Genomic DNA, 20,234 nt, shown 5'->3' on the forward strand with positions numbered 1-20,234 from the left:
GATGTGTTTGTAATAAACTAATGCGGAAAGAAGGCACATGACAGAGTCCGAAATCCTCCGCAATGAGCAACAATGAGCATCCAACGGCTGGGAAAGCCCCTACATGCACCCTAATCGTTGGATGCTCATTGCCAGCTCAATGCTTACAGCAGAGGATTTTTTTTGCCACAAGACAACAAAATGCAGATTCTGGTATGTCCCTCTCATATAATGAGATGTGGGATCCAAACTCACACCATCTTTCATGCTTAAACCATATATAAATTATATTATTCTCTGTACAACCATTGGTGTGGCACTGTGGCACATAGATTCTTCCCCACACTGGCATCGTGGAGAACCCTCATCCCTAAACTAATAATACTTGGCCTATGGATTAAATTAATCCTATCCTCCCTTGTGGTTCTTTTAGGTTGAGAGGGAGAGATTTCTTTACTAGGATAAGGACATTTGGTTTGCACTCATAGTGGATCGATGGTTTCCAGATCACCCAGTTGTTGGGCTACCTCAAAATTTGGTGGTGATGATAAAAATATCACACACATGACCTAACTCCCACTTTAATGGATTTCTTCCTACAGTGATGATTTACCAACTCAACTTTGAGCCAGAGTATAGCTCAACAAATTGAACGGCTTAGATGATCAAGTTTAAAGGCCTCGGAAGCAGAATACAGTTGCATTGTTGATGATCATCATCATGATTTTGAAAAGTGTGAAGCCCATCTGATTAAATCTGGTTCTTGGAGAAACTTTCCCTGTTGTGGAAATAGAACTCCGACAAAAATTGATACTGGCTCAGTCCAAGCCTTATAACTTCGGGGAGAAATTCAGGCCCAGCCCAATTTCAGGATGTGCCTGAGCCTGAATACTAGAATGGTCACGCATGTATATATGCTGCTGTATGTATATGTTCAGATAAAACTGTAAATGCAATCTATAAAAATCATTCTTTACCACTGCAGCAAATACCTCCACATATTAAGATGACTCCAAGTTTGTATGAATTCACGTAGTTTAAGACACTGAAGAAGTTAACAATAGCCTGCCAACTAAGATGTACTAGCTTAAATATCTATTCTACCAAAGTAGATTCAATTACACTAAGAACATCCAATTCTATGTTCTCAAATGAGGCTAGTCATATATCCATGGAAGATCTTAGATTGCCTCAAGTGACTAAAGTGAAACGTTTCATACAAGTTACAGTTCCAACACATCCAGTATACTGTGGAAAGTACACTCATTAGCAAGCTCAAGCTTTTGAAGAACATGTCAGTACGTGGGATTTGAACTTCTCCAGCTCATCAAGAACCTCCTCTTCAGGCCTATAAATCAAGTCGCTCATGCGCCATATCTGTCCATAAGAGAGGCATTTAGAAGGCACAGAGACTGAAACAACTCAAGAGCAGGAATGAAAAGAAAGACATCACTGCATGTGTGGTGTGTGTGCAGAAGAGAGCCTTTGCCCTTGTATGCCCCATATTGGGGTTCATGAATCCAAAGCAAATATACAAATCAAAGCACTTCACAAAGATCATGTCATATTTTGGATGCACAAGACAGGGTGACATATATATATCTGGTGTATAGTGAGTAAAATCAATGCTGGAGAACATGAATTACCTCCACAGGGTGGCAGGGATTACCCCTGCATGATGTCTATAATATGAGAGTATACTTATCCATGTGCCTATCACTGCATAACAAGTCCCATAAAAAGTTCTTTTTTCCAGATAGGTAGCCCCAATGAGTGTTGAAATCATGACCTCTTAGTTGAGAAGTGTTTGTCATTGCCAACTGAGCTATTGCTCAACCAAGTTCAACATTTAGGCTTTTCGGGCCAGAACATGTTGAAAAAAAAAAACCTGCATTCCATCTGAGCACATTGCTAGAATTCCTCTATGACCGACACAAATGTCCCAAAACCTGGCCTAGTGCTCAACCTGTTCCGACTAGGCCACCAGCTCTGACTGATCAATGGAATCATTCAACTAACTCAAATTCCACTTGGTCAAAGCAGGTCAATAGGGAGGACAAGCAAATGGGTTAGGTGGTTGATCCACATGAATTGGCAACTGGATCACAAGGTTCTGGATCGATTCAGCTAGGCCTATCGAGGTCTCAGAACAATTATGCCACGGTTCAGGGAATAAGGGAAAGAAAAAACATGCAATACAGAAAGTGATTTGAGTTTAAAATATTAAGGAGATGTGAACCAATAGCTAATCCTCTTTTAGGGCAGACAAGCAAATCACTGCAGACTCCACGTCGTAGAAATAGGCGATGGCATCGACATCATTGGAAAAAAGTTCAAATGGGCAGAGACAAACAAGGTCAACTGGAAGCTGCACGTTGCACTTACAGACGATTTAATGGATGAAGCTAGTACAGAATGAACAAACATTGTGGAATGATAAATATCCATTACCTGCAATGTGCCACCCCCACCCGTACTCTCACAATCGTCGGACACACTAACAATAGTCCATGGATCACAAGCATTCCAATGAAAGTCAACAACTTTATCCCTGCATAGATCATATTCATGAGAAGTAATAGATTTTATGAGTTAAAAAACAAAGAACAAAGTCCAACTTCAAGCACATGTTCCCCAGAATAGTTTTATATGGTAATATGAAAAAGTATTTTTTCTTTGTAAAATTCTTTAACATCACGACAAAAATACCTCCTGGATTCGCTAAAATTTAGCCACGTGCCTAATTATTCTTTTGACTCCTAAAAATAAGCAAATAATTAAAACTAGAGTATTCCCTCCCATAAGGTTAACATTTGGGTATATCATCCAGGTACACCACCATGAATTTATCCAAGTATTGTTGAAGATGCTACCTGCTGCGGTGTATTGCCATACAGCACATTCTGGTGTTACAGTTACACTAGATAATTCTCATCCTCTTAGCTTTTCCACATTCCATCAGTTGAATAGCAACCAACAAACAATATCTAAATTGATGGATTCCGGCCAATTTGTGATAATGGAGATATCCATCAGAGAGCATCTCAGCAGGATGACTCATAAATTCCATCTTCGTTAAGATCAGTTAAGCATCTACTCCGTTCAGTCAGCTTGCTGGTTGGAATGGACTTAGAGAAACCCTACTTCTGAGACTAAGATTGTCTAAACATTATAGTTAATATAGCCATAGTCCAATGCATTCTGTAACCAATAATTCTAATGGGAAAAAGAAATGGCCTGGACAAGGAACTACAACTGAAGCTCATAAGAGAACCACATTGACAATTTTTGTATGACATGGTATAGTGAAACATGGCATTCTTGTACCCATCAAACTAGTCACTGGAACAGCACATTGATGACAAAGAAAGGAAGGGGAAAGAGGAGAAGTCTGACTGATGTTAAAATCCAATTTGAGGACATTCTCATTGAGCTTGCACCCAATGTTTTTATTACACACTCAAGTCTTTCCATCTCTCCAGTTCGCAGAAGATCATGGCTCCAAAACCAGTCGTTGGGTCAAGATACCCAATATCGGACGTATGATCCATGAGATTAGGATGACAGAACAGAGATACATAACAAAATTCCCCCACAACCCCCCCCCCCCGGGCTAGTGGGATGGGCTTTGTTAGGCCTGATCAGGTTCCAGGTTGGGCTTCATATTGTCAAATGATAGTGAGTCTGGGTGCCAAACACACAATTTACCATGGATCATGTGTGGCCTGTATCTCCAGTCTTATTATCTGTTTTCATTCTTCTTTTTGAATTATTCTGCATTATCTGTTGCCCGGTGCTACCCAATATTGATTTTCCCCTGCTCTGTATTGTCCTGTCCCATTCCGTCAGCAGGTTGAAGCAGAGTCAGCAGACCCAGTTAGTTCTGGTGTTGGGTTAGGTCAAGTTCAGGTAAGTACCAAATCCAACCAGTTGAAACCCCTCTGAGGGGTAACTTGTAATCATGTACAAATTATTAAAAGAAAAACACTGGATCACATTAATGAGCCACAAGCAAATGCAAATATGAGCCAAAGGTTCACACCTGTGCCCAGCATGTTGAAAGAACAAGCCTGGAGGAGAATTTGGCATCCTTGTTCGAACACGATCCTTCTTTTTACCAACCTGAAACATTATATGGATTTTAAGAAATCATTTATTCCTAATTACATACTAATATGACAAACAGAAATGAGATACATGGTTTCCAATATCAGAAATTAGGGCCTCATCAATATATTCTCTTTTTTATCTGATCCAAGCATCTGGAGAACTCAGGCTTTCCTAGTTAAATAATTGCTTTAAATATCCAAGTCAAAAAGATTCTCTCAAAAGCAAGGATCGAGGTTTTGGTGAGGCTGGTTTTGTTCAGGGCTGAAAACAAGATATCTCAGGTTTTCACCGAAACCCTAAATCTGGGTTTCTGGGCCAATCGAAACCAAGGCTTTGAGGCCCAGAAATTGGTTTTTTTTACCCTTTTTTTTTTGGGGGTGCTACCTATTTTTACCATTGTACAACTATTCCATGAATTAGTTTCAAACCAGGAAAAAAAAAAAAACCCCCCGAAAAGGTTCATGTGGCTTGGACTTTCAACCCAAGTTTGTTGGTGTACATTGAACGTTGTTGTACACTAGCTCTATTATAAGCACCGACTACATATAATTAGCTACTGGAAATGTAAATATGCAATTAAAACAATCAAAACGTACATAAGGTTAAAAAAATACAAGTATAGAACAATCACTACTCAATACATGGAGTGTCTTGGAGGGTCTAAACCACGAGCACATAGAATTTTTATTTTTATTTTCGCCTTGTTTTAGTTCCATCAGTTAATTTTAAAAAATACCAAAATTAAAAAATAACATGAAAAAAAAAAATCCGTCTTCATCAAGCTATAGATCGGCCAACAGCGTCTAGCATATATTAATTTGAAAGTACATCAAATATTAACCCTATTTTTTTCAAAAATTTGTTGCAGGAAAATCATATTTTTAAACCATAAAATTCAAAAAATATTTTAACCACAAAAATAATCCCACTCTGTGAAATCATAAATCAGGCCATTCTATCTGACCTATAAAAATTGAACTGAAACTACTATGTCTATGCACTAATTCTTCCAAAAATTAGATTTGGGGAAAACAAACAATTCCCTTCAAACTTCAATCACACAAATCCACGTTGTAGAAGGGTTGAATATGTAAAAGAATGCAAAAAAAGTGAGAAGAAATCAAGTGATTAAAATCCCAAGAAGCAATGTCGAAATCTATGAAACAAGGAGGTCTCGGTCGAAACCTGTCGAAATATGACAAGTTTCGATTGAAACCTAAGAATTATATATATGGTTCGACCCTTGGTTAGTGTCAAAACCGATACATCTTGGTCAATTCTTAAAACCATGCTTAAGCCACATGATGTCAATTACTATCAAATGTAACAAACAGGACCAACAATTCATTCGATAACTTCTGATCAATGCATAAAATGCCACTAGCCTAAAAAAGAGCGTACCCAAAGCACGAGGCTCCAGCCACTACGGGGCCTGGGGAGGGTCTTAATGCATGCAGCCATACCCCTGCTTTGCAGAGAGGCTGTTTCCTGACTCAAACCCACGACACTTGGTCATCATGGAGCAACTTTACTCTTGCACCAAGGTCCGCCCTCTTATAAAATGCAACTAGCATGTACGTACAAAAAAGTAATATGCCAAATTGCCAATAGGTCACTAATCAGTGAGAATAAAGCTGTCAAACAAACAGAAACAGTGAGATTGTTGTACCTTCTCATGATCCCAAACATTTAAGAAACCATCCTCTGCGGAACTGCCAAAAACAGATGACTTGTCCGGCGACCACTGGAAAATTAATAAGCTGCATATTTAATGAAATAATAAAATACCCAAACATACTACAAATGCACCCTTTTTTTTTGGTTTGGGGGGGGGGGGGTGTAGGAGTAGGGGGACTTATCAAATACCTGCACACAAAGAACAGCAGCTTTGTGACCTTCAAATTTATAGATGGGTGACCCAACACCACCAGAAGTGAGGTTTCGGCGGTCAAACATTCGAACAGAAGTATCAGCTGACCTGCAGAAGAAGAGAAACAAATTCAAATTCTGGGCAAAAATAAAAGCTTCATGAACCCCTCCAAGAAAAACAACAATATCCTACATGGATCAACATATCTTCACTATAAATTCAATTGACAGCATTTAGCAAGCATGAGGCTAGCTACAAGAACTAAAATAAGCACATACCCAGTCAAAATAAGGTTTTCATCATGCGGATTCCAATCAATGCAGTGAAGATCAGCATTATGAGCTTTCTCAACCTACCCATCAATGCAAACAGACAACTGAACATCAGTATCAAAATCTGAGTAGAGGTAAACAGGGAAAAATCAGATGTTTAGGGAAAGTAATATTACAGGCTAAATGCATCTGGATGAAGGCGAAAAAAAGGGGAAGGGGAGGGGGAGGGGGAGGGGGAGGGGGAGGGGGAGAGCGAGATGAATTTAACAGAATGTCATTGACACATGGGGGGCTTATCCCATTTAACCCGTAATTACATTACAGCTACCCAGGTGCGAAAACCCAGACTTCATGATGCATAACGAACAAATCTCCAACAAAAGCAATATTAGGAGAGAGAGAGAGAGAGAGGGGGACAGTTCATTACATGAGGTAACCTGAACATAAGAAACCACCACTTTATTATTTAGTCAAAAAGGAGAAAAAAGTCGTAAATTATTCTCATCTCTCATCTTTCCCTCTCTTCCTTTCCCCTTTTCTGCTTGGACTTTTTTCTTTTTTGTTTTGTATGGATCCATGTAGCCCACCCCATTAAGTTGGGATAAGGCTGAGTATGTTGTTGTTGTGACATTTATTGACGATCACTCCCGTATGTCTTGGCTATATATGTTGAAGGATTGTACTGAATTTGTATCTATGTTAAACAATTTTATTTTGAGATTAAGACTTGTTTTTATGTGTCCATTAAAGTTTTTAGTTCCACTATGCTTTAAAATGTACTCGACATGACACATCTGAATTTTTCTCTACACATGGCATCATACATCAAACTAGTTGTTCTTACACCCCTCAAAAGAATGGTGTAGCTCGAAGGAAAAATAGATACTTGTTAAAGGTCGCCCAGTCATTGATGTTACAATAGATATTCCAAAATATTTGTTGAGTGAAGCGGTTCTTACTGCTTGTTATTTAATCAATTGTATGTTATCTGTTGTTCTTTATAATCATTATACATTCTCTATTGTCTTTCCCAATGCTAATCTGTTCAGCTTCCCCCTTCCCCCCCCCCCAACCACAAGTGTTTGGTTGTGTTACCATTGTTCACAACTTTCACCCCAGCTTTAATAAATTAGATCTCTGTGCGACTAAGTGTGTGTTTCTTGGTCATGCTCGCACTCAGAAATGTGTATTTTTCTTTGAATCTATATCCTATTTTTCTGCGGAGAGTCGGCATATGGATGATCATGTCCTACTATTTCCACTTCTTTCAGTTATTGTTCCCCTTAATGACTTAACTTCTCATAGTGCGCCAGCTAAGCTATTGCAAGCATACAAACATCATCCCAAGTCCACGGTCCATTATGATGCTCCTTTTCAACTGCCCTTTACCTCATCAAATACCTTGCTTGGGGATCCTCAATCCTCCATCTCCCAACTTTGCAGTTTCTCTTTGAAAAGGTACTCGTACTTGTACCTACTGGTCTCAAATAGCTTATCATGCATCTCAATTTGTTATCGTATCTCATCTTCTACCCCTACTTCATAAGTTTGCCTTGTTTCTATCTACTATGCATGTCCGTGCTAAGTATCAAGATGCTTTGGTGCACCCTAGATGGAAACAAGCTACAGTTGCCATGTTGGATCGGCGAACTTAGACCCCTAGTAATTTACCTTCGGGAAAGGTGCTTGTGCGGTGTTGTTGGGTATACACAGTTAATATCATCCAGATGGTTGAATGCCTCAAAGCTCGATTGGTTGCCAAAGGTTTTACTCCAACATATAGTGTTGATTATTTTGAGACTCTCTCTCCAGTGGCGCGTCTTAACTCTGTACGGGGTCTTGTCTCCTTAGTAGTGAATCTTGATTGGCCTTTTTTTCACCTAGATATTAAATGGCTTTCTTTATGGTGAGGAGGACGTTTACATAGAACAACCTCCAAGGTATGTTGCCCAGGGGGAGAATGCATCAAAGGCATGCCATCTTCGTAAGGCTATATATGGACTGAAACAATCTCCACGTGTCTGATTCGATAAGTTCAGTAAAGTTATTGTTGGACATGGGTTCCCTCAATTCTTCTCTAATCACTCTATGTTAGCATGTCGTCAAGGGAACAAGATCGTGATTCTAGTTATGTATGTTGATGGTATCATAATTTCAAGTAACAACCTTTCAAGCATCGAAGAGGTCAACGCATATCTCCATCAACACTTTCAGATGCACTTAAGAGTCCTTAGATATTTTTTGGGGATTGAAATTATCTGTTGCAAGAAAGGTCTCAGTTTGTCTCATAGAAAGTACAGTCTGGACCTTTTGTTTGAAACTGGTATGTTAGGTTATAGACCTATTTATAATCCTATGGATCCAAATCTGAAACTTGGGGGTGTGATGGTGAAGACTTTGAGGATAAACATCAGTACAGAAGACTTGTTGGGAAACTTATTTATTTCATCATCACTCGTCCATGTACTTTCCTTTATTATTGGAGTGATCAGTAAGTTCAAAGAGAACCCTAAACATGCACATTGGGATGCTGCTTGTCATATTCTGAGATATCCTAAGAGTGCTCCTGGCAAAGGTCTTATTTATCGTCACCACGGCCACAATGATGTTGTGGTTGTGGGTTACTCTGATATTGACTAGGCAATTTCTATCAACAATCGTAGGTCAACAGCTAGATATTGTACTTTTGTTGGTAGTAATATCGTTTCTTGGAGTAAGAAGCAAATTATTGTGGTTAGGTTCAATGTAGAAGCTGAGAATAGAATTGAGTTAATGTGGTTGAAGTCTCTCCTACAAGAGTTGGGATTCTCAATCCCTCAACCGATGAAGATGTATCGTGATAATCAAGCTGCAATTTTTATAGTTTTTCATGAACATACAAAGCATATTAAAGTTGATTGTCAGTTTGTGAGAAGCGCAGTCATGCAAAAGCTTATTTCAACTCCATTCGTCAACTCCAGTAATCAACTAGGTGGTATGTTTACAAAGGCGTTGTATCTGCCTGCCTTTGTTGGTGGTTGTTCCAAGATGGGTGTGGGAGATATATATATACTCCAGCTTAAGGGGGAGTGTTAAAGTACTTGTCTTGGTTTGAGGTCCATGGGGGTCCTTGCTCCACACCGTGGTGTGTCTTCTATATATTAGCTTTTGTCATTGACTAAGTAGGAATTTAGTTTATTTCTTTTCTCTTGTATCTTATCTCTTAGTTCCTCTTTATCTATTCTTTAGTTTCCTATTATGATTAGGATTTAGAGTTCTATTCCGATTACATAATTATTACAGTTTAATATAAAATCACTGGCTGGGGCAATAGGAAGATTATTCCATCGTACAGCCTCTTCCATCTTCTCTCAGTTCTGGTTTTCTGACTCCGGCTTACTCAGACTAAAAATTTCAAATATTCTCTGGAGTACTAAATATATGTTGCTACATACCTCATCAAAAAAAGTGCCACTACTAAGCAATAATAACATTGTCATTGAATTAAAAACCTTAAGTTCTATGTCAAAAGCTAAGGGGAAAAGTAGAACCCGGTTCGTTAATAGATAAATACTTCTATCACAGTAGATTTTTTTATGATTACAGTAAGGCACTCTCCAATAGAAAAAAGGGAAGGGATTAATAGAACCATAGAAGCAAAAGACAATTTTACCTTGATGGCTGGACTAGTGCCAGCTCGTGCATCCCATAGTATTAGGCAAGAATCATCACCCGCACTGCAGAACTCCTGCGCACTTGAGCAAAGTTACAAAAACAATTTTAGCCAGGGGGAAAAATCAGGAAAATCAGATACGGGAATACACAAAATGGCCAAATTTAATTAGAACGGAAATGATGAGGAAAAGTTGGGAGAGTTTTCTCACTTGCGCAAAGTGACGTTATGAAAATGATAATATATGAAGATTCAAGGATGTGGCCTTGAGATTTGAGAAACAGAAAGGATTTTTAACACACAACCCACAGGCTTTACAGCTGTACAAGGAATAGCACTAGTGAGCACCCATATGAAGGAAGTCAAGGAACAGAGCGGAACATAATATCTGGATGGTGTTGGTCTCACAACATGTGACATTTTGTTTGTCAAAAACATATGCTTTCCTTATGTAGACTATCAATTTAAAAGCTTGAAGATTATCTTCTTCTCTGATGCGATCACCAGAAAATGATATGTAAAGTGAATGTGGAACCCTAATCTTAAACCATGGAATTTGAACCTTACGGTTAAACCCGAAATCATTTAACCACAATGATCCTAGTCACTGATCTGAAATCCTTTGCGAACCTGGTTGCAGGAGGATGCTTGGAAGAGTAATTGCAGGAGAGTGTCAGAGAGAGAGAGAGAGAGAGAGTCACACAGACAGATATCACTGCAGGGAAAATGCAGACAAATGGGAGAGGAAGAGAGATTGAACAAGATCCATATATTTAAATACCCAATAAACCTGTTGGCAGATTGTTGTCTGGTGATGCAACAGCACATCACAAAGTGTTTGTGACACCCATATTAGCTCTTATCAAATCCTCCATTAGATGATGATGCAATACAAGGAAACTGTGATATACCTCGAAGGACAGAATTGCACATCTTCAACAGTATCCTCATGTCCTAGATAGATACCTCGTGGTCCAACAGTTGGACTGTCTGCAGCTTTATCACCACCCTTTGAGGTATGTTTAATACTTGAGCTTCCAGACCCTGGAGATTTTGCAGATCCTGGTTCTGTGGCTGAAGCAGTGATATGATCTTCAATACTCCACAGGACCACTGATTTGTCTTTTCCTGCCATAGAAAGCCTTGGCTGAAATTAGTATATTGAATGGCAAATACGGAACCAAATACTGTGATGGGAAGAAAAAGAGTGATTCAACCACTCCGGATAAACAGCATCTATCAAATATCACCCCGCCAAATTGGTAATTCTGCTGATACTCTTGTCGGATTTCATGACATATTAAAATATGTATTCAGTAAATAAAAAGAAATTATACACTCAAGGCTATCCATTCTGAGATTACAGAATGACAGAATGACAGATAAAGAAACCATCAGAAGGAAAAATTCCCAACCTCCAGAAAGCACAAAAGGTTCTGTCGGACACATTGCAAGTGCAAATTCCGCATTATCTTGGTGTCCAGTCAGTATCTGCAAGTAGGTTAGATGTCATTAGACCAAGACCAAAAAAAAAAAGCACAAAACAAAGTTTTCAAGCTCCCAGAAATAAATCCAATTGCCAGTTTTATCAACTAAAATAAGACTCATCCTCCCTGTTCTCAGATAGACATCTAGCAGCACCATGAGAGTTCCAAGAGTAGGGTATTAAAAATAATAGAAATGCATTCAAATTTAAAAAAAAAAAAAAAATTGAAATTTTTTCTCTTAGCTCTAGCATTAGTTGTAATTTCACTTCCGTGGCTATTTCAGTCAGAGGCCTGAAATGAAATTTTTTATATATCAGGCATTTTGTTCAGAAATTTCACTGCAACTCTTTGGTCAATATATATATTTATGGGTATGAGCATGTAGCACATATATTTATTATTAAAAACTATATCTTCTATATATTACACAGTAGATTAATGTACATAAGGCTGAGTTTTGTTGTTGCAATAATGTACATTGCGTGTTACAAGTTATGCATTGTATATTTAATGTTCAAATCATTACCCAACAACAGTGGTTGGCTTAGTGATTGAACTGTTGCTTCACTCTTGTGACAATAGTTGTCAAGGTGTCGCCTTGCATCTGGACCCCCTCCAACTCCTTCAGTCCCTAGATGCTGTGACGACTAACGTGACAACTTGGGTTTGAGTCTCCTTGTTTACACATTTTTCCAATGGGGCATGGAATTGGATGGAACAAAATTCAAAATCGAAATTCAGATAAATTGGGGAAAATATTAATATAAAAAAAAAAAAAAAGGCTGAAATTGCAGAAAACCAAAATGAAAATTTTAGGCATGCATATCTTATTGGTTAGGGGACCACAAAGAAACACCCAAGTCAATCCTCAAATTAATGAATATAAAATAATTCACCGAGTCCAGATCTTCTCCACATACGTGGAGAGTACCTTACTTTTCACATATGCTGTAATCCTGACACATGTCCCATCCCATGTGTCAATAATAGCATACTATTGCTAGTTTCAGAGTTCACAATCATATCATTCTTGCTTGCAAATGACGACACATGATCTTCATGAAATCCTATTTGTTCTGTACTTCCTCCCCATTTGCCCATTCTATTTGATTGCTAAATAAACCACTCTCTAGACAAGCAGACATAGATGGATTTGCCATGATGAATCCAATTTTTATTTGATTAATATGCTCTAAATCTATGGGTTTCAGTTCCATAATACAAGTTTGATGTGTATTTTTTTATTTTGTGTTCCTTGAGAAAGTTGGAATCAATTGGGGAATCAACAAAGAGGAGGCGCGTTTCAAGGTGCTAAAAACTGGTTATGAGACAATGATCCTGAGAAGGTGAGTTTACAATGACAGTGGATATGGCTTGGTTCATTGAATGTGGAAGAGAAAAATGACGAGAGAAAGAACTATCTCCCCCGTCAGAGAAGCCATCAGCAGGAACATTACAACAGCAACAAAAAATCACAATTCATATCTAATTCCAAGTCTACTTAAGTAATGCTTACCAAAAAAAAAAATAGGTTCCGGATTCAGAAAGTTTCCAGACATTCTCCTTAGTTACAAAACTGAAAATGAGTAAATAGACCTGAAAAATATAGGTCTGGGAATCAATCACTCTTGAAATTGAGAGAAAAAAAAAGTGTGTTTGAGGAAGAGGGTGAGAAAGAGACGGGGGCTTTCACAACACTATCAAAGCAACGGATGTGATTTCGATCTCAGGGAAGAAAATGCAAATGTGAACTATAAGGAAAAAATAAAAACAAACATTTAACAGGAAAACCTCCATTACATGGGTACATGTCAGGGGTAGTGGCATATGTGGAGAGTACCTTATCCTCCATGTAATGGAGAGGATCTGGACTTTAATTCACCAAACATTAGTTAGGCGTGATGAATGAGGGGAGAAAAAGGAAAACCCAAAAACAGGAACTAAAGAAAGAAAAAAGGATGGAGTATAATCCTGCAATGGACTAAGTGCTGAGTCTAGCAAAAACAAACCAGATCTGGTCGAGAATCTGCAGCTCCCAGGACAGCATGACGATTAGGTTGAGCCTCAACGTCCCAAATGAGAACCTGACTTACAATCAGGATAATTTAAGTCAGATCAGACTATACTAGTATAGTAACTTAGAAATGAACAGAAACAAAGATAATGTGTGTACGTTTACATTATTCACTAGATTGATAAATAAGTAAAAAAAATATCAATGCGGAAATCTTACATCAGGACTATCAGTATGGGTTGCCACTATCTTACTGTTTTGTGGTAGTTCCCTAATTCTGTTCACCTGCAGAATCGAATCACCAATTAACAGTCAAAACCCATAATATCAAGTGGAAATAGGACAGTATAACATGGAAGTAGCCTAATTGTAGATCAGGTATTATATCTTGAGATAATCTCAAGATATAATACCTGATCTACACCATTTTTTTTAAGTATGTTGATGACAGTCTTTCATGTCCCATTTAAAACATGTCTTTAGGGTCAATTACTCCAAAGCATCCAATAGTAAGATTAAATATTTTAAAAAACTTCAAGGAGAGTTTTTTAAATTAAAACCTTATCTTCCTAGGAATATGTGTATTTGATACTTTTTCTAAATGAGCAAAATCATAATTATCAATCATGCATAGCCAGGGCTATTCAAACTGCCTATCAAAGGGCCCAGCCTCAAAAACAGGTCGATGACCAGCCCAGGTTTGATAGCTTTGAGCATGTTAGAAGGGAGAAATTTCATCTGTGAGTACATTTTGGTAAGAGCCGTTGTCCCAAATCACATATAAGTGTTGCTTTAAGAGAAGCAAAATATTGGTCTAGGGTGCTAATAACTTGCCACCATAGTTATCACGGCATCAAATCGATCCAAGGCGGTGGAGGGGTGGCTAATCGATTTGGCGATGAATCGCCCATTATAGTGTTGCCACGGCAGTCAAATCGCCCATGTATCATTTTTTATTTTCCCTATTTTCTAAAGTTATTTACTATGCTACTATTTTATTTCCCCTATTTTCTAAAGTTATTTAGCATGCTACAAGCCTACAATATATACCCTATGACATAAAAAACCAACATTAAGCAATATCAAATCATCAAAAATCAACATAGCCCTATCAAAATCACCCTGCATTTTACAAAAAATCAACCGCATAGTGAATCAGGCATGACCTGGCGTCCATGGCGGTGCCATGGTGATACCTATCAACCAATAGCGACCGCCATTTGTGAGTCACGTAAATCGTAGCACTGCCATGAACTTTCTTTTCCGTCCGGATGCCAAATCACAGCCTTGGCGACGCCTAGGCAACGCTATGACAACTATGCTTGCCACATGTCCTAGACTTGAAAAAACAACCCACTGTTCCAAAAACACCTTGAACAAAATTACATAACGGAATTTTTTCCATGTCTTTTTTTCTCTTTATGCAAACTTTTACTTGGAAGCCATCTGTCTGTTGCCCCTGGTCCTCTAAAAATGAGACATATGGTGATCTATTGGTGCCACAGTCCCAGCACATTCCATAACTACATTAGCCCACACTCCACAGAGGTGGGAGTGATACTCTAGAGGTAGAGGGTGCTCTAGAGAAAACCAATGAGTGCTCAAACCAGTCTTCAAAAAGAAGCAGAGTGAATGGTTGAACCATTTGGAACATGAGACAGTAGTTTACAGTTGTATCAAAATCATGGAAAATCATTGTCCCAAAACCAAATTTAGCGCGTGCACACACACACACAAACAGAAATACATAAATAACTCCATACTTCTCCAGGATGAATAATAGTTTTGAACTTCTTCACAAAGGGAGAGCGGGCTTCTTCATTAAACTGTGAAACAAAAATAACTGGATACCATTAATACCCAGCATAGCATGGGTGCTGAGATGAAAAATTGACCAGGAAAATAATAAAAAAGTTACATGAAATTCAAAAGAAAAAAAAGAAGATAAGAGGACGAAAACATGATTTCACCTGTGATATGTGCTCTGCTGCAGCAACCCTAGGTTTCACAACTTCACAATTCGCCAATACAAGAGTGTTTGGAACACTACCATCAGTCTGAAAAAAGTTATGTGAAAGAGACATCAACAGAAGCATTCGATAGCAGCAGAGATGAATGCAAGCCTTCAACTCTATCTGTTCATTGAACTTGCATCATCAATAGGTTGAGAAAAAGTGTTTCTAGGATAATTCCAATCTCAACGAATATTTAATTCTGCCCCTAACAACGTGCAATATGTAATTCTAAAATTTCATCATCATCTACCATGTAGCAGAATAGTGCAAATAACAAAATGAATACCTGATGAATAGAAGAGTTATAAACTGTATGCAATCCCAAACAAAAAAAGAAAAAGACGGGGATTGAAAAAATGAAAATGGATACATTACACTTAACCTAGAGGAAAAAAATATCTGCCTTAATCAGAAACTAGTTTTATATTAAGACTCTAACACCACTTACCTGTTCAGAAAGATAGAGGCGCTGACGATTCTTGTAAGTTGCTTGCTCTAGCTGTGGGCCCCACCTAATAAATGAATGGAAGACAAATGAATAGCACAACATTCGACAACCATGGTCCAATAAATAAAGCAAATACGATCTTACTCTATTATACAACATATCACTATCAGTGTAAGAGGCTTATAAACACAATCACACATTATGATACTTTTTGAGTTCAACATTTTTATTTCCTTTTTTTTTTTTGGGGGGGGGGGGGGGGGGATCAGATCTGTCCTTTCTTGAACAATATTCTTTCTACAACTCTCATGTTTCTTGAGAACTCTCTTCTAAGTTCTGAATTACATTTGATAAGAAAGTTTTTAACATGAGAATAGTATGTCAACATCTATTTTCATGCAACAGGAAGATGGATCCTAATACATCATCCTGCCAAACAACGAAAAATCTTGGTTAATTTTGAAAATAAAACAATATCAGAATTACCATAGAGCTACAAGTTGGGATTTTCTGTTTCCCCCCAAAAAAATCTTTGTATCAAATAAAAAGAATTAATTTCTACAGAACCATTATATATTTATAATTATAGTGAAAGATTGTGTTAAACAGATATTTCATATAAAGTTTTCTGTGACAGGAAAAAAAAATTCCTTTTTTTAAGAAGAAAAATGAGAAGTCCTTCATGATTGGAAAGGACCCAAAGAAGGCTACACAAAAAGAGAATCTATACTGATCTTTCTTTTGAAAGAGAGCATATACTGGTCAGTTATTTTCCTCCTTGTTACGATTTCGTTCCCAGCATAGTTCAAACGTCAAGGGATCGGACCAGTATCACCCAAATTGGATCGGGTCGATACCAATCTTGGGGCAATCCCATATCAATGGATTGGTGCAGACTAGGGGTGAAACAAAGCCATGTTGGGCCGGGTTTCTTAAAACCCCATTCCAACCCGAGGTCCCCAAAACTCAACCCTTGGCCGGACCCAACCCGGCCCTAATTGTCCTTGATTTTTGCTAGGGTTGGGCTTACCCTGATTGACATTGTTTTTGCCATTTGTGCCCTATACATTTAATTATTTAAAAAAAAAACCCTAATTGATCAAATGATCAATACACGATTAAAATTATGAAGTGCAACACAATAATAAATGTTCATGACACCTGACCCCAAGAATCAATGGACCCAGATTTCATTATTTTAAATAGAATTGATAGGATGACAACCCTAAATTATATTCTATTAATCAGGGGCGGGCCCGGCACAACCCTAACCCACAATAAGTGTTTTTCAACCCTAATCCACCCCCAAGGTTAGAAACCCTATCCCGGCTAAGGGCGGGTTCGGGCTGTCTGGGCCAAACTTACACCCCTAGTATAGACCAAGTGTAAGAGGGTTGAAAAAATCATTTTTAAATGAAAACCATGGGTATTTCTGTCCAATATAGGGCGATCCAGATCAGTATCGGCTGAGACAGATCTCGATTCTGACTTCTGAAACCCTGGTTCCCACTTCCCAGTGCCCAATATTAGTGATATTCAAGTCACTGAAACATTTTCAAAGAGAAGCCTGCAAGATTGCCTCTCACATAGCCCATTCAGAGACTCTACAAAACTGACTCTTGGCACCAATCAAAGGCCCATTATTCCTCTCCTGCCATAAGATCCAATAAATGGCCCGATCATCAAGGACCAAAGCTTGTTGATCATATTATGCATGATCACCTTCATATACACATGACACAATATAATCATATGAATTTAAAAAACATCATAGATAATTACTTAATTGTTTAACAATTAACCTTGATGACTGATGAGTCACATTCACATACATTGAAAATTAAAGTAACTCCAAATATGAATGATGAGGTAATATTTTCTACTCTTTAAGATTCAATGAATGTAGGAATGGAGATACTCAAGCAAAAGCACCAAAATCCTTACTCTTTAGTGTTTTTTTCTTCAAAAAAGTAGAGAGAGGCGAGATCTCAAGATCTCGGTCGAGTTTTTGTACAAAAATAACTCGCCATACATCTCGTCTTGCCTTTTTGAAAAAGAGAGATATTCGAGATCTCGATGAGATCTCAAACCATGCTGAATAGTGGTATTTTCATTTTTATCATATATTTCTTAAGCTCATTGATGCATTAAATGGGTCACTATACATGAGAATGACAGTATGATAGTCCTCCTTCAAATCATCATACAGTGTAATGTTCATCTTATAATCGTCTTTCCAGTATTCTCATGTGCAGCCACAACTGAAATTTAAAATTTGGGTTATTGATTCTCACGTAGACACCAACACAGCTTTGAATCCTAGATACTTCTATGCACTAGCATCTGCGTTTCAAACATCAAAACGGAAGGATTACAGCAATCCAACGGTGCAAAAGAAATAGTACGAGACCACAGACGGACCACCCTAAAACAGCGTTTTACCAATATACTCCCCCCACTTCTTCCAAACAAAGAACATTGTAAACACATGTATACAAAGGAAAACGAAATGGAGGTCTGAATTCTAACTTTTCAAACAATATAACCAAAAAAAAAAAAAAAATCTACGCATCGATAACAAGATACATCCTTAACCGATATATGAGTGAAAAAAGGCGAAGAGCTTCTGCAGCAAAATGTGCTTCATGTCACCTTCCAACACTACTCACAAGTCCCAACCCCCCATTCAACTCAAAACGCGAGAAAGAGAGAGAGAGAAGTTTAATGAAATGTAAGAACTCAGAAGCTCAACGAGGGTTTGAGAGCTGGTAAAGAACCAGAAACATTACATGGATGTCAAACCCTAGACTGGTTTAAGAAGTACAGAATACCACCAAACAGACTACAATACAAGCCTTGAAAAAACCCTATAAGATAGAGAAAGAGAGACAGACCGGCAAGAAAGAGAAGGCCAGACAAGGTTGTGGTTGGCAAGCCAGTCGTAGAGGACAGGAACCAGGGACTTCCATTGTGTGTATCTCTCGTCCACCGATGGCTGCCCTGCTTTCCCTCTCTCCCTCATCTTTTTTGCTCTTCTTTTGGTTTTCCCGCTCGTTCTTCTCTCCCTTTGCTCTCTCACTACCAAAAGGTCCGAAACTCAAAACAGAATAAAATGCCAATGGGGAAAGTCTCTCCTGTTTTTTTAAGACCGTGAGAGAGACGGTCACTTTTCTAAAGTGGAGTGCTGTTAAGAGTGAGCTGGAAATTGGGAGAATGGGAGGGAACCAATAGGGGGTGGAATGGGGGATTTAATGCATCCAACGGTTATAAACGCCTTGGCACGGAGCTCGAGGCAATCGCAAGCAGTTCAATGTGTTTTTAGGCGTTGGATGCATGCCGAGAGTTAGGGTGACCAATTCTAAAAGGAAAGGATAGAGAATGACAGAAGTTGAGCACCCAATAGCATACTCAGCCTTTTCTCTTCAATGAAATGGCAATGAACGCAAATCAATTGGTGTAGGTACACATAGGCACGCGGGCAAATGAAACGGCGTACAATAGCATCTTTAGTGCAAGCACAACACGATCTTTTCGCACCTATTGTGTCTAGGCGTAGACACAAAATAGGGTAATATTCTTTCTTCCTTAATCAAATCACCTCTTTTGTTTACCTTGGGACCGGTCTCTTTCATCATAAAGCCAAAACCTTTGTGTTTCAAAAATGTAATCCAAATCTCTTCTTACCAAAAAAAAAAATGTAATCCAAAGAGTGAACAAGAAACTTGTCTTATGGAATCTCCTATTCTCCTGTCCTATGTTTGAGAATTGTCCTTGTTCAGTCTACCATTCTTCCATCCCATTTTATCTAATGTCATGATTTGTTCTCCCTAAGGTTATATGCACAAAATTATATTCCATTTATCTCCATTATTAGAGTGGTGGTAGTGATAAATCAAATAAAATTCACCTCATTGGATGCTATAAAATTTGCTTGCCAAAATCACAGGGTGCCCTTGAGATTAGGGATTCTAAGACTGAAGACAGAGCTCTTTCTTTCAAACTACGACGGATATTGCTCACCAATGAACAGAGCTTCTAGGTCCAAATTCTCAAATCTAAATATTTTCACAGTATGTCATTTTTTGACAAAAAATAAAAATGTGTGGATCTCTCTACTAAAATAGCATTGTCAACGTTTTCCTTGTTTTTAGATCTATGATTTATGAGTAAATATGTAATGGCAATAACACATTTTTTGGGTCGATCCATGGGTGCATAATATTCATACCCACCCCACATGCTTATCAAGGCTAGTGATTTATATTTTGCAGATCCATGGGTGTAGTCAACGGAATGTTGAACTGTTAAATTCTATTTTGCTATTGTTATGACTTAACTCTATTATTCGGATCCCCATATCCCTCGAACCTGATCGATGGTGGTGCCA

General features: G+C 38.2%; 1 protein-coding gene across 1 annotated transcript; it reads right to left on the reverse strand.

The window, feature by feature from the left end:
• Positions 1 to 930: 930 nt before the first annotated feature.
• Positions 931 to 19,017, reverse strand: LOC122070213 (WD-40 repeat-containing protein MSI4-like). The gene is made up of 15 exons (XM_042634341.1): positions 18,742 to 19,017; positions 15,848 to 15,911; positions 15,355 to 15,441; positions 15,148 to 15,210; positions 13,604 to 13,669; positions 13,380 to 13,454; positions 11,299 to 11,374; positions 10,795 to 11,011; positions 9,884 to 9,965; positions 6,238 to 6,311; positions 5,956 to 6,067; positions 5,759 to 5,833; positions 4,022 to 4,101; positions 2,431 to 2,530; positions 931 to 1,356 (listed from the first exon to the last, which is right to left on the reverse strand). The coding sequence occupies exons 1-15, from the start codon at positions 18,867 to 18,869 to the stop codon at positions 1,255 to 1,257; spliced, it is 1,401 nt and encodes a 466-aa protein (XP_042490275.1). The 5' UTR covers positions 18,870 to 19,017; the 3' UTR covers positions 931 to 1,254.
• Between the last annotated feature and the right edge of the window lie 1,217 nt (positions 19,018 to 20,234).

The sequence above is a fragment of the Macadamia integrifolia genome, chromosome 2, assembly GCF_013358625.1.
Source record: "Macadamia integrifolia cultivar HAES 741 chromosome 2, SCU_Mint_v3, whole genome shotgun sequence".
In the NCBI taxonomy this organism is placed as follows: domain Eukaryota; kingdom Viridiplantae; phylum Streptophyta; class Magnoliopsida; order Proteales; family Proteaceae; genus Macadamia; species Macadamia integrifolia.

Excerpts from the sequence above, each read along its gene's own strand:
- LOC122070213 (XM_042634341.1), bottom strand. The coding sequence starts at position 18,869 with ATGAGGGAGAGAGGGAAAGCAGGGCAGCCATCGGTGGACGAGAGATAC. Across the intron at positions 13,455-13,603 it reads CCCATACTGATAGTCCTGAT|GTTCTCATTTGGGACGTTGA; the intron begins GTAAGATTTCCG and ends ATTGTAAGTCAG. Across the intron at positions 2,531-4,021 it reads TTTCAACATGCTGGGCACAG|GGATAAAGTTGTTGACTTTC; the intron begins GTGTGAACCTTT and ends TGATCTATGCAG.